At 56.8% G+C, this 13,892-nt stretch overlaps 1 protein-coding gene across 4 annotated transcripts in view; it reads right to left on the bottom strand.

Annotated features, from left to right (window-relative positions):
- The window catches only part of LOC138810165 (ubiquitin-associated and SH3 domain-containing protein B), a 77,130-nt gene extending 64,531 nt beyond the window's left edge, over positions 1 to 12,599 (bottom strand). Inside the window, exon 1 of one of the 4 annotated variants that reach the window (XM_069997345.1) lies at positions 12,440 to 12,599. In XM_069997345.1, coding sequence (XP_069853446.1) covers positions 12,440 to 12,564 — 125 coding nt within the window. In that variant the 5' untranslated portion in view covers positions 12,565 to 12,599. Of the gene's footprint in view, positions 1 to 5,722; positions 5,760 to 11,047; positions 11,067 to 12,439 lie in introns of those variants that run through there. The other 3 variants (XM_069997351.1, XM_069997360.1, XM_069997367.1) reach the window with 3 other exon arrangements.
- Between the last annotated feature and the right edge of the window lie 1,293 nt (positions 12,600 to 13,892).

Below are 13,892 nucleotides of genomic sequence, written 5' to 3' on the forward strand. Positions count from 1 at the left end.
ACTGAGCCACATCCCCCGTCATCTTGACGCCCAGCCTGGCCTGGATATGTGCCATTCTTCCCTTCCCAGCCTCTCAAGTGCTGGGATTACAAGCATGCATGCACCACCACTCTTGGCTCACGAAGGTGCTGTGCTTTGATGAGCTCAGGCCTCTCTCTTGCTAAGCAGGTGCTCTACCACTTAAGCCCTCGGTCAACCCTCCACGGATTTGTGTTGATAAGAGATATCAGCTCTGTGCCCGGGAGAGGTCAGGCGGAAGGCGAGGTACCGAGTGGCAAAGCTGATAACACTGTGGGCTGGAAGAGGGCTATCTGTGTTCTTAAACCAGCCCCCTCTCCCCAACCCCTCCCCAGAGTGAAGTCACACTGATTGACAGGCACTATCTAAACTGTCCCCTTAGGGAGCTTCAAGGGGTTGAGGAGGAGATCTAGAAATACTCGGGACAAAGACAGGACTTACTATCTTATGCCTAGAGAGATGTGGAGCTCCTGCCTGTAATCCCAGCACTTGAAAGGTCCATTCTGCTATTCAGCCTTACATCTACAATCCACTTGTGAGGCTACTGGGTGACCCGGCTCAGATAGAGATAGGATGTCCCCTCAGTAGCCTACATTTATTGTGCATGTAGAGTCAGGCTCTCCATTATCCACGTCCTATCATGATCTCATTTAATCTCAGCAACGGGCCCTTGAGGAGGCCTCTTGACCTTCACTGAACAGGTGAGGTGAACCTTGTGACTCTAATATCCTAGCTACTCAGGAGGCTGAGATCTAGAGGATCATGGTTTGAAGCTAGCCTAGACCAAAAAAAGTCTACAAAACTCCATCTCCTAAACAACCAGCAAAATGCTGGCAAAGGAAAGAAGGAAGGAAGAAGGGAGGGAGGAGGATTTCACACCTGGTTCAAAGGGACATAGGAATGTGAAGATACACTGGCTGACCACAAAGTGTACTACACAAACCATTGGATCAGGGCCTCCCCGGAGCACAGGAGTAGGAGTAGACCGCGAGCACCTGGCAGCAGAGAGTGGACACTGAAACAGGAGGTTGGGAGGAACCGGAACGGGGTGTTGTGAACCCCCTCCCCCTACCATGACCCAGCCTCTGTCCTGGCAGTGGACAGTTGATGTGGATAGTGTCCACACAACACACACACACACACACACACACACACACACACACACACACACACACACACACTTCCATAAACAGAGATAACATCATTGCAACTCCAGATCACCACACCACAGCGTGTGGGCCCAGAAACAGACAGAAATCAAGGGACAGAGCAGGTTCCCATTCTGTGTAACCTGGGGACATCCCAGCATCTTTTGGGCCTCAAGTCTCCTCTTTGTTCTGTTGTCCCGCAAGCTTGTTAGACACCAGCCATGTGTCGGTACTGCCGAGGCTGGCTACAAACCTCAACTCCGAACCAGAGGTCATGGCACGCATGCCTGTAATCCCAGCGCTTGGGAGGCTGAGACAGAGTCTGAGACCATTCTGAGCTACATAGCGAGACTTGACCTCAAAAGGAAAAACAAAACATAGACAATTTAAAAAGAAGATCGAACTTGCTGCCTGACCTGATGAAAGGGACCTAGAGAGGTGGCCAAGGGGAGCACAGTCGTGAGAGTCCTTACAGGGGAGTGAGCCATGGGCGAGAGTGCAGATGGCGATGGGGTCAGGGGTCAGGGGTCAGAGGGTATGTTCTGAGGGTGTAGACTCCAGATGCTAAACAGCCAAGCAGAGAGGGCCTCCCCACGGACGCCTGCCGCTGGCCTGTGACACACAGGATGCATGTCTGACCTCTGATCTAGAAGGGAATAAACCCTATTGGCTTACGGCACTGCATTTGGGGAGAGTCGTGGAAACAAGACTGCGGCCCCATGCCGTCTCCACCATGGGAGACCAGGCAGAGCCCCCAGAGTCTGGGAGAGCCCCCACACCCCGAGGTCCCAGCGGTGGCCCACAGCCTCCTGATTCACCCGGCCTTTAGAAATAACTCAGCCCAAACCACATCCTCAGCCAGGCACCAGTGGCACCTGCCTGCAGTCTTCACCACACTGGGTCTGAGAGCTGAAGACTGAGGCTCACAGTCACCCAGGCAGAAAAGTCCGAGAGGGCCTTATCTCTAACCAAATGCAAACAGGCAGGCGGGAAGACATGGCAAGTGCCAGCAGCGAGTGGAAAAAAAAAAATGGAGAGAAAAGCACTCAGTGCAACCCCTGGTATTCGTTCATACACTTGTGTGTACACATACACACATGTGCGCACACAAATCCAACTGGCCTGGGGCTGAGGAGCAAGCTAATGCCCAGCACTGGGAGGGGACCACAAGAAGACAAGACAGAGGAACAGCAGCAAGGGGAAAGGGTTGATGCAGACAGTCCATCAGCTCACATTTCCAGAAAACATGGCCAAGCCTGGGCAGAAATTTATTGCTTTGAGCCTGTGACTCCAAGAAGTAGTGTGATATGGAATAAAAAAAAATTGTGGTCTAGATTCATAGGGAGCAATTGCAGGCTCTACTGTCACCCCAGATTAGCTCCTGGATCTTTAAAAGCTCACCCCATTTGCTGGGCTTATATTAATTTTTTTAAAGGAGTGTTAGATCATCTAGGCTATATTCACACATGCAGCCACCTTTCTTCTCTTTCTTTCCTTTTTATTTATTTACTTACTTTTTTTGCCCACCTGGGGTTTGAACTCACGGCCTTGTACTTGGTAGGCTGGCACTCTACCCCTAGAGCCACACCTTCAGCCCAGCTTCTCCTTGGTAACTTTGGAGATGAGGTCTAGCTAACTTTTCTTCCAAGGCTGGCCTCAAACTGTCATCCTTCAGATCTCAGCCTCCTGCGTAGCTAGGATTACAGGCTTGAGCCACCAGCACCCAGCTACAGCTAAGCCCTTCTGAGCTTCTTAGCTGTGGAGGTTGTTTTGGTTATTTTCCCCCATGCAGTATCTTAGACTTGTATGTGCCGTTCCAGCATCCCTCATCCATAATGCCTGGAACCAGAAGGATCTCAGATTTCAAATTTCTTTATACGTTGTAATATTTGCAAATTCCCATTGTGGCATCTTGGAGCTGAATCACTAAGTTCATTTGTGTGTCACAGACACCTTGTATGCAGAGCGCGAGGGTGATCTTACACGGTGTTTTCAGTGCTTCTGTGATTTGACGGTGGCTTGTGTCTGGGTCATGGGGTCGGCCGTGCGGTGCTCACGGGTTTGAGGATTGGTGAACAGTGGGCGTGGAGGCGGGATTCTCAACAACCCTGCTACCCGGTCCAGGGACAAGGTTTTCCAGCCACACCACAGTGTGGAGGAAGTGTGGGGCGGTCCTGGCCCTCGGCGCTGCCCGCTCTCTCTGGGCATGCTGAAGGCTGCCGGGAAGCCCCGAGGCCCGCATCTCTCAGCTGCCCACTCGGTGTGGGAGCGGCCCGGGCCTGGAGTTCACCGCCACGGACAGGAATGTTTACGCTTCCAGAAGGACGGCAAGTGTTACACACACGGCGGGTGAGTGCACAGAGCCCAGAGGGCGGCTTCATCACAAAGGTGCCCGCGAGGAAAGCTTGTACCAGAGCTCAGGGCTCCTCTGTCTCTCTCTGCTTGAACTCACTTGTGTTTTGCAAAAAAGCACATTAGGCACCAATTTGGAAATTATCCTAATGCACGCTTGCTCGTGGACACCCCGCCGCCGTAATTGCTGCCTACCCCTCTCCCTTTCCATGTATTTTCCTCTCTAGCTTATCAGTAGTCCTGAAGGGTTCTCTTTGCAGCAGTGCAAGAGAAGTGGACAGTAAAACGCCGTAGCAAACCAAACCAAGGCAGACCAGGCAAGAGCGCAGGTGAAAACGCACACGGGACGGTCACAGAAAGGCCTCGCCATGCTGGGTCCTGGCATCGCCCATGGGCACGGGGTCACCGCGGAGGTGCGACCTCATTCAACTCCTTCTGCCCTCCATCAGGGTCCCTGATGCTCTAGAAGGACAGGCCACCATCCAGAGAGGCCAGGCAAGCCCCTGAGCCTGTGGACATTCCCCAAGCCTTACGTATTCAGGTCCAACAAGCACAGAAGAGCTCTCTACAGGAAAGGGTCGCAGGTGCGGCCACCTGAGCAAGCGGCCAAGGCCAGGGTGCAGGGGCCCCTGGTGAAGGGCACTGGGTACAAGAGTGCAGGCCCTATCGGGGCCTTCGTGCAGCAGGGGTTGCCCTCCATCTTCACACAGGCTGGAGGCCGGAGCATGACCCAGAGTGGATGGAGCCACGGAAAGGGGCTACCTGAAATGTGCCCCGGACCCTGGCTCAGGACCGCCTCAAAGGAGAAGGAGCAGAGATTCTCCTAGAAGACTCTGGGACAATCCCAGGGTCCCCTAGGGAATCTTCCAGTGACAAAGCCACTTTCTGTCCCCAGGAGGAACACTGTGTCCTGCGTGGGGGTAGGCCCAACACAGGGCAGGGAGGGCTCTCTCTCTCTCTCTCTCTCATACGTGTGTGCACATGCACATGCACACGCGCACACACACACACACACATGCATGCATGCATGCCAGGACTGGAGTCTGACGCTATTTCTCTATCTGTGGGTCATGAGCAGTCAGGCAGATGGTGCCCCTTTGAGTCCATAAACCCAGCCATTTATCACAGCTCGCATGGGAGCACTGGTTCTGCTCTCTGTCTCTTTCTCCCGGCCCTGGTGCCAAAACCACAGGAGAGAGACACGGGGCCATGCTCTTCCACACTTGGGTATGTCGTCTTCCAAACCCGCTTCCTCATCCCTTTCCAGTGCCTGAGACTTGATAGTGAATCCGCTTTATCACAGTAGCTAACAGTGGTCTGAAAACCAAAGGTATTGTTAGAAATTGGAGCATATCCGGGAATTTTCCTAGCAGCTGTGTGCCGGGGGTCACACGCCTGCAGCACATTGAGACAGCTCAAGGTCAAATGAAAGAGGCGCACGGCGAAGCACAGAGTCAAAGGTGCTGGGCTGAAGGAAGGAGCCAGTATGTGCCCCATGCAGCCTGCACACTGCTGCTTGCACCAGGCAGGTCTGGAAGATGCAAACCGGTCTACGGTGACAAAGGGTAGACAGGGCTCCAGGCGGAGAGGGGCCGGGTGGCAAAGGGAAAACATCTGGGGACAATGGATGTGTTGATCACAGAGGTACATTCATTAGTCCAAACACATCTGTCTCTAGGTAGGTTTAATGAGCTATATGTAAGTTACATCTCAAAAAGCTTAAGAAAGCTTGCTGGCTAAGGCCTCCCTTCCCCCTCCCTCTTCTCTTCCTTTTGCATGTTTTGCCAGAGTTTGAAATCAGAGCTCCGGTGCTTGCTCAGGTGGCTGGCACTCTACCTACCGCCCTACTTTTATTTATTTATTTTATTTTTGAGTTAAGAGTCTCTTGGACTTTTCTGCCTGGGCTGGCTTTGAATTGAGGAGATCCTCTGGATTTCAGCCTTCTGAGTAGCTAGGGGTTATAGTGTTTTCCCTTTTCAACTGGGACCTCTAATGTAACTAGAAGACTCCCTCTCCCCTCCGCCGCCCCCCAACTCTCTGTCAGCGCTAAACTATATGATCATGGCTGAGTCCTGGCACCCCTCAGAGCCTGAGTCTCCTCCTTCCTAAACAAGGCATGCAGACGGTGCACTGAGATACTCAGTGCGCATCACGGCAACTTTTAGACTGCAGGAGAGCAGCTCAGAGATTAGAGGCTTCCTCACCTTGCCCCCCCCTTCAGCTGGGGGGTGAGGGTTGTGTTTTCCATCCAAGAGGCTCCTGGGAAAGCAGGCCCAGGGCTGGGGCCAGAACCAGCTACCTTTCAGAGTTACTGGCTTCACCTGAGTGCTTCCAGAGGCTCCAGTGTCCACCAACAGGTAAGCTGCAGAGAGCGAGTGAAACCAGACTCTCGAATTCCTGGCTCTGCAGGCTGCTTCTGGGCTCCTCTGGGGCAGAGCCGGCTTTGCGCTGCCTTTATCTTTGGGCAGTGAGGCATGGCTAACTGCCCAGCGCCCGCAGCCAAGTCGACGGCACTCATTCCAGCAATTTCCCTCTGCCCCCGCCACACTCCTCAACTAGACACAGCTCAAATACTCTTGGAGGAAAACAGCCCCGTCCACTCCCCCCACCCCCCACTGTGCCTCCTGCCCTCCTTCCAGCGCAGGGTAACAGTACCATACTAGTGCCAGTATCTAGCTTCTAGCTTTAATTTCTCCAAGCCCTTCCGTATCCATTTCCCTCTGTTGTCTGTGCGCAGAGCCTCTTAGGTGAACAGGACGGGTTCTGACACACACCTGAACGTATCAGGATATTGAGGAAAAGGGGTTCCGCGGAAGACCTAAAAGCGTCAAGCATCAGGAACCTCAGAGGCCAAGATCAGGAAGATCCAGACTCAAGGCCGTCCCAGAGACTAGCTGGGCGTGACTGTGCGTGTCTGACATCACAGGCATGCAGGATGTGTAAATAGGAGAACCAGTCCAGTCTTACAGAAAGAGAGACTATTTGAGGAAATGAGGAGAATAAAAACATAAAGGATTTGAGAGCGGCTCAAATGATAGAGCACCTGCCTGGCGAGTACAAGGCCCCGTGTTCAAACCCTAGCACCTCCTACAAGCATCAACAAGAATCAGAACTACAACCAAGTATCTGATGCCTGATGGTTTCTTTCCCGTGACTGTTGTTACTACTGCCATGCTGGTGGTGTTGAGGATGAGGAAGAGGAGGATAGGTGGGGGGCAAGTGTTCCACCACTGATCTACACCCACAGCCGCCGAGATGACTGTGTTGGCTTCTCTCAGACAACACGTATCTGATTCCTGAGTGAAGACATGACAGCCATCTGCAGTAGACAAAGTTCTAGCCACAAGTGGCCTTAAAACCAAATAAATAATAAAAACAATCAGGTCAAGGTTGTGCCAGCAAGGACCTCTCAGATTCAGTGATGTGTGCCAAGGACCCGGCTAGAGAATCGTGAGCATCTGTTCCCCAAAGCCATAGAGGGCAGCCGGAGACGCTGGCGCCGGTGGGCGTGGTCAGGTGTGTAAGGACGGCTCCCGGCAGAGTTCCCGGCCGCAGGTGCAGGTGCAGGTGCCAGTTGTCCCGGAGGCCCCTTCTTCCTCAGGGCCTGGCCCCAGGCTCCCCGCGCCTTCCCCTCCCTTCTCTAGCTTTAGGGGCCTAGAGGAAGTGGGACTTCTATATTTAGAGATTTTGGCATGCAACCTCATTAATGAAGGGAAGGGAAGGGAAGGGAAGGGAAGGGAAGGGAAGGGAAGGGAAGGGAAGGGAAGGGAAGGGAAGGGAAGGGAAGGGAAGGGAAGGGAAGGGAAGGGAAGGGAAGGGAAGGGAAGGGCAAGGCTGCTCGGACCCCTTGAACGTTTCCTTCCTGTCTGATCTAGGGCACACGTCATTCACTCTGTCCATTAGTCTGCCTGCCAATCTCTTTACTTTTCTCTCCTCCTCTTCCTGCAAGTGTGTTCTGCAGCAGTGTTGAAGTTTGACCAAAGTTCTCCCAGGGATGAACAAGCTAGAGTGCAGCTCCCAGCTCCACAAAAGTGAGAAGCCAGAGAGGCCAGGCTAGAGGCTTGTGATCAGCCGGCAGGAGGGGAAGACGGGGTGTTGACAGGCCCTGTTCTCCTGGGGCGCCTCCAGCAGCGAGGCCCTGTGGGCACTTGAAGTGCCTTTTCCAGAAGTGCACGGCACAGGCTGGAACCTGAGCCTTGTCCTGGTCCATCCTCTGCCAGCCACCCAGATCCTTTGTGTGTGAGCGTGGGTGTACATGCACTGATTCCTGAGGCTTGAACTTGGAGCCTAGGCGCTGTTCCTGAGTCTCTGTGCTCAAGGCAAGAGCTCTATCACTTGAGGAGCCACAGCTCCACTTCCAGCTTTTTGCTGGCTAATTGTAGATAAGAGTCTTACAAACTTTCCTGCCTGGTCTGGCTTCAGACTGCGATCCTCAGATCTCAACCTCTCTAGAATAGCTAGGATAGAGGTCTGAGCCACCAGTCCCTGGCAAAGTGTCTCTTCTTGCTGCTACACCCCCCAGGGGGGAACCCAGACCCCAGGTCTGCTTCCCCATCAGAAGGCCAAGCTCCTAACGCCTGCCTGTCCCTGCCAGTGGCACTGCAACCTTGTCCTCCACCCTAGACACATGGGTCCATCCTGCCCAGTGTCCTCATCCTGTTCCAGCCTCCAGGCTTCTGGTGTGAGAAAGGAGGAGCCTGATGCCCTCCTCCACTCTAAAAGGAAGCCACAAGCCCCTCCCCTCCCTGACTGCAGTGGTGAAGCACACGACCACAAAGGCCTCCTGGATGGAAGCATGAAGGTGAGAGGCTGGAAGGACGATTCGGCCTGCTCAGGGAGCTGAACACCATCCGATGACTCCGAGAGCCCTTCACCTTCTAGGCAAGATTAGAGAAAGACAGAGGAAGCCGGTAGTGATAGAGTGCTTGTGTGGCGCATACAGGTCCCGAGTTTGATCCCTAGCACCACGAAAATAAATAGAAGAAAGTGAAAAATCCACCCAGCCATACCTTCTCTTTGGTAGGAAGGGGTAGTAACTATGAGAGTCTAAACAGTCCCCAAACACTAGCCACATCCTCATCCTTCTAACCTGTGAGTGCTTCACCTGGTAAAGTGGGACCTTTGCAGGTGTGGCTAATTGTCTTGAGATGGGGGGATTGTTCTATATTATCCAAGTGGGCCCTAAATGCAGCCATAGAAACATTTATACTAGGTGCAATACTAGTCAGTTGTAAAAAAAAAATCTTGTAAGCAGTGACCACTGATGAAACTGGAGACGGTTGTGTTACGTGAAATATGCCAGAGGAATCTAAAAACGGTTATCTCATAGGGGCTGGGAGGCAAATGGAGCTTATCGGAGTCAGGAGCAGGGAATGAAGAGGGATCCACGTGTCCCAAGTTACTATCAGACAGGGGTGAGAGGGTCAAAGCTGCAAGGAAGGATTCTCACTTTTTTTGTTTAATCATTAAAAAATGCTAAGTAAAACCAGATGTGATGGGAATGCCACTAAACACAGCAGTGCAGGAGACTGAGGTTGGAGGATCAGGAGTTCAAGGCTGACCTAGAACAAAACAAACAACAACCCAACAACAAAAACAAAAACAGGAGGGGGAGAAAAGAAATGGCACATATTTGAATAGAATGACTCTGGCATGCAATCCCAGCACTCGGAAAGTTGAAGCAATTAGATCAAGAGTTCAAGTCTAGCCTGGGACCCTATCTCAAGAAAAAAGGAGGGGAAAAAAAAAAGAAGGGGCTGGGAAGGTGGCTCAGTGGTAGAGCGCTTGCCTTGCATGCCTGAGGCCCTGGGTTCGATTCCTCAGCACCACATAAGCAAAAAGAAAAAAGCCAGAAGTGGCGGTATGGCTCACGTGGTAGAGTGCTAGCCTTGAGCTGAAGAGCTGAGGGACAGCGCCCAGGCCCAGAGTTCAGGCCCCATGACCGGACCAAAAAAGAAAAAAAAAAAAAAGAAGAAAACTACCTAGCAAATATGAAGCCCTGTGATACATATATAATATTGTATAATACATATATGTACATATAATATATGTATAATACGTAATACATATTATATATGTAGTATATATATATATATGCTACACTGGGATTTGAACTCAGAATCTAGCATTGGTGCTCTACCACTTGAGCCACCTCCTAGACCTTTTTTGCTTCCGTTATTTCTAATACAGCCATCCTTTTTGCCAGGCCTGCCTGGACCGTGGCCTTCTATATAGACCTCCTACCCTAGCTCAGATGACAGGTGCATGCCACCACACCGGCTCTGCGATTGGTTGAGGTGGGGGGGAGGTCGACTTGGGAACTTTTTTATCTGCCTGGCCTTGGACATCTTGACCCTTCCAATCTCGGACTCCCAATTAGCTAGGATTATAGGCACGAGCCACCATGCTGGGCTGGACACCTTGATTTCAGCCACAGAGACTGTTCTTGAATGTCGGGCCCTAGAATTGTGCATTTCTGGGGATTGAAGCCACCGACTGGGTCATCATTCATTACAGCAGCTGCCCACTGTGTGCTAGGAACAGCCCTGTGCATTTCTCCACAGTGAGCGGGGCACATCTTTGACCCTAAACGTGTAGTCTCCACGGTCTGGGTTTGAATCCCAGCTTCACTAGTTACTATGATGACCTTCAGCAAGTTATATAAATTCTACACAAAACTCAGTTTCCCCACTCACAGAAGAGGCACATGGTGGCCTCCGGCGGTGTGTTGTGTGGAACGCAGAATGGATCATAAAGATGAAATCAGTGCCTGGAGTAGAAAGTAGTAAGAACTCAGTGGATGCTAGCTACTCCGAGGTGTCAGGATTGGAACAAGCCAAAATCAGCCCATCACCCTCAGCTGTCGGGACAAGGACCAGGCCCCTGGAGTCCTTGCAGGAGGACAAGGCTCCTGGAAAGCCCATTGCACAGAAAGACAGCAGGGAAGTTATCTCTTCCCTTTATTAAACAATTTAAGTTCTCAATGTTGACCTCATTTCAGAAACGGCAGGGGCCTGGGACTATGCTAGCAGAATGCTTCCTCCCTTCCTCCAGGGCTCAGGAGCTCCGCATCTTCGGGAAGGACTCACAAGGGACAGGCCCCTGTGTGCCCACCTTCCCTCCTCCCTGTAATTCTGGGCATCCAGGGCAGAAGCCCCCGGGCTTGGAAATCACAATTCATTCTTGACTTCCAGCACCACTCCAGCCTGGCGGCCCCGGGGGAAATACTCAATGAAGGAGTTCGCTTCAACTCAGAGGTTATGTCCTGGGCACTGGCGCCTTTAATTCTAGCTAGCGACTCCGGAGGCTTAAGTCTGAAGATCATGGTGCCAGGCCTGGAGAGAAAAAGTCCATGAGACTCTTATCTCCAAGAGACCACGCAAAAGCCAGAGGTGGAGCTGTGGCTGCAGTGGGAGAGCGCCAGCTTTGAGCAAAGACACCAAGGGAGAGTACAGGGCCCTGTGGCTGCAATTAAATAAACAAACAAACAAAGGCTATGGCCAAAGTAGGAAAGAATAAGGGAGGCTCACCAGGGGCAGAGGGAGAAGAAAATCAGAGGAGAAAGGAGATTCCATCCACCCGACCCTTCTGGAGAAAACCTGCCAACTCCGCAGTTCAGGTGATGTCACCGGAGAATGAGCCAGGCCAGGCCTGGCTGCGCGCCGGAGCGCGCGCGGGCTCACCGCGGGAGGAGGGCGGCCCGGCGCGCCCGGCCCCGCGCTGGGGGCCCGCAGGCTCCGGGGATGCCGCCCAGGGCTGCCGCTGCCGCCGCCGCCGCCGCCGCCGCCGCCGCCGGACACCGGCAGTCACCTCGTCCCAGATGCGCCCAGAGCCACCTGCGCCCCCCTCCGCCCTTCCCTGGCCCAGCCTCGGAGAGGAACCAGAGCGAAGGCTCGCGCCCCCTGCCCACCCCGCAGACCCCGCGCCGCCGCCCGCCCCGCCGAGGACTCTGGGCCCCGGGGAGGGGGTCGCCGCCCCCCCATCCCCGCGCCGCCACCAGCGGCCCGCGCCTCCTCCCCGGAGCGAGGCCGGACCCGAGCACGGCCCCCGGAGCTGGCCGCTCTCCAGGGCCCCGGCCCGGCCGTGCGCGTGGCTCCCCCGGCGGCCCCGATCTCCTGGGGGGGGGCGACGCCCGCGTCCTCCGGGGACCCCGCCTCCTCGGGGCGCGCGCCCGGGAACCGCTTCGTCCCGCCGCCCGCGGGGCGCCGGGCACCCCGGCTGGGACTCGCGCCTGAGGCTCCCCCGTCCCCCTTGCCCCAGGCGAGTCCCGCGCCCCACGCGCCCTACGGGCCCCAACAGGTCGCGGGCGGCGGGCGGAGCGCCACCCCGCGAGGCGCGGGCCCGGGGGCTGCGCGGGGCCGAGCGCGCGCCCGGAACCCGCGCCCCGCGTGCTTCGCCCCGTGCCCCGCGCCCCGAGTCCCTCGCCCCTCGCCCCGCATCTCTCGCCCCGCGCCCCGCGCCCTTCGTCCCGCGCCCCGCGCCCCGGGTACCTCGCTCCGCGCCCCTGCCCCGCGCCCCTCGCCCCGGGTCCCGCGCCCCTCGCCCCGCGCTCCTGCCCCGCGTCCTGCGCCCCTGCCCCGCGTCCCGCGCCCCTGCCCCGCGCCCCTCGCCCCTGCCCCGCACCCCTCGCCCCTCGCCCATGCCCCGCGTCCCTGCCCCGCGTCCCGCGCCCCTGCCCCGCGCCCCTGCCCGGCGCCCCTGCCCCGCGCCCCTGCCCCGCGCCCCTGCCCCGCGTCCCGCGCCCCTGCCCCGCGCCCCTGCCCCGCGCCCCTGCCCGGCGCCCCTGCCCCGCGCCCCGCGCCCCTGCCCGGCGCCCCTGCCCGGCGCCCCTGCCCCGCGCCCCTGCCCCGCGCCCCTGCCCCGCGCCCCGCGCCCCTCGCCCCGCGCCCCTGCCCCGCGCCCCTGCCCCGCCGGCCACTCACGCGCGGGCGCGGGGGAAGCCCATGGAGAGCAGCACGTCCAGGGCCGAGCCGTGCTTGACGGTGCCGGGGCGCTGGCGGCTCCTCCGCGGGGCGACTCTGCCGTACAGCTCCTCGCGCGCGGCCATGCCGGGCGGCGCCGGGGCTCAGCGGCCGGCCATCGCCTCGGGGTCGGGCGCGGGCGGCGGGACGCGGGGGGGGCGCCCGAGCGTCCCCGCGGCGGAGGCTGCGGCGCTTCCTGGAGCGGCCCCGAGCCCTTCGCCTGGGCGGCGGCTCCGCCGGCCGGCCCGGCCCCCGCGCTGCGCCCGCGGCCGCCCGCGTCCTCCGCGCCGCCTCCCGCCCGCCCGGCCCGGAGTTCGCGACGAGTAATTTCTGAATGGATAAAAGGGAGAGGGCGCGGGGGCGGGGCCTGCCGCGCCGGGGGCGGGGCCTGCCGCGCCGGGGGCGGGGCCTGCCGCGCCGGCGCCCGGCCCCGCCCCTCTCTTAAAGGGACGGCGGCGTCCGGGCCCTGAGCCCGGCCCGCGTGCGCCTCTGCCCCGCGCCCCGGGCCGCTCCTGGGGTGCGTACCGGGCGGCACTGCAACCCGGCTCAGGCTTCCGCTGCTCCTCGGTGGCGCCTAGGGCGGAGCTCCACGACCCTGGATGACATCAGTGGATCCCAAGGCCAAGCTTAATTTTATTTTATTAGCAAACAACAACAACAACAACAAACAACACCCCGCGAAACCCAGGGTAGGGTTAAGGCGGGGGGGGGGGGGCACCCAGCCTGGAGAGGGAAGGGAGGAAGGGGGAGGGGGCCTCTCACCTTTGGGGGGAAGGGTGGAAGGAGGGAGGAGAAGAGAGAGAGGAAAGAGAGGAGGATGGAGGAAGGACAGGAAGGAGGGGAGAGAGAGGAGGGAGGAGAGGGGAAAGGAGAGAGGAAGGGAGAGCGAGGAGGAGGAAGGAGGGAGGAAGGCCTGGGGGCCTTTTTAGTCATAGGAGTGGTTTTTAGACGGTCAGAGCATCAGGTTCACCGAAGGAAACCAAGGAAGAAGACTGGCACAGCCAAGGAAGGCTGCGCATGGCTGCGGGAACCATCAGAGAGCTCCGCCATAGCTGGACCACACAGCCCCCTCCTTGGCCTGAGGAAGGAGGCACAAGCCGGGTACCTGTGGCTCACGCCTGCCATCCTTGCTAACTAGAAGGCTGAGATCTGAGGCTCAAGGTTCAAAGCCAGCCCAGGCAGGAAAGTCCATCCGATTCTTACCTCCAAGGGGTAGAGCACCAGCCCCTAGTGAAAAAGCTAAGGGACAGGCCCTGAGAACCATCAAGTGCCCTTTATTGTACCTCTTACTGATCGGTGGATTGATAACAGTCACTGGGCTCTCTTTTATGTACCAGCCATCCTGTTAAGCATAATAAAGGAACTGACTCATGCAATGTCACACTAGCTCACAGAGTGTGCACCTTCCCCGGAT

This window comes from Dipodomys merriami, unplaced genomic scaffold (assembly GCF_024711535.1).
Source record: "Dipodomys merriami isolate MVZ:Mamm:240054 unplaced genomic scaffold, mDipMer1.0.p SCAF_103, whole genome shotgun sequence".
Classification (NCBI taxonomy): Eukaryota; Metazoa; Chordata; class Mammalia; order Rodentia; family Heteromyidae; genus Dipodomys; species Dipodomys merriami.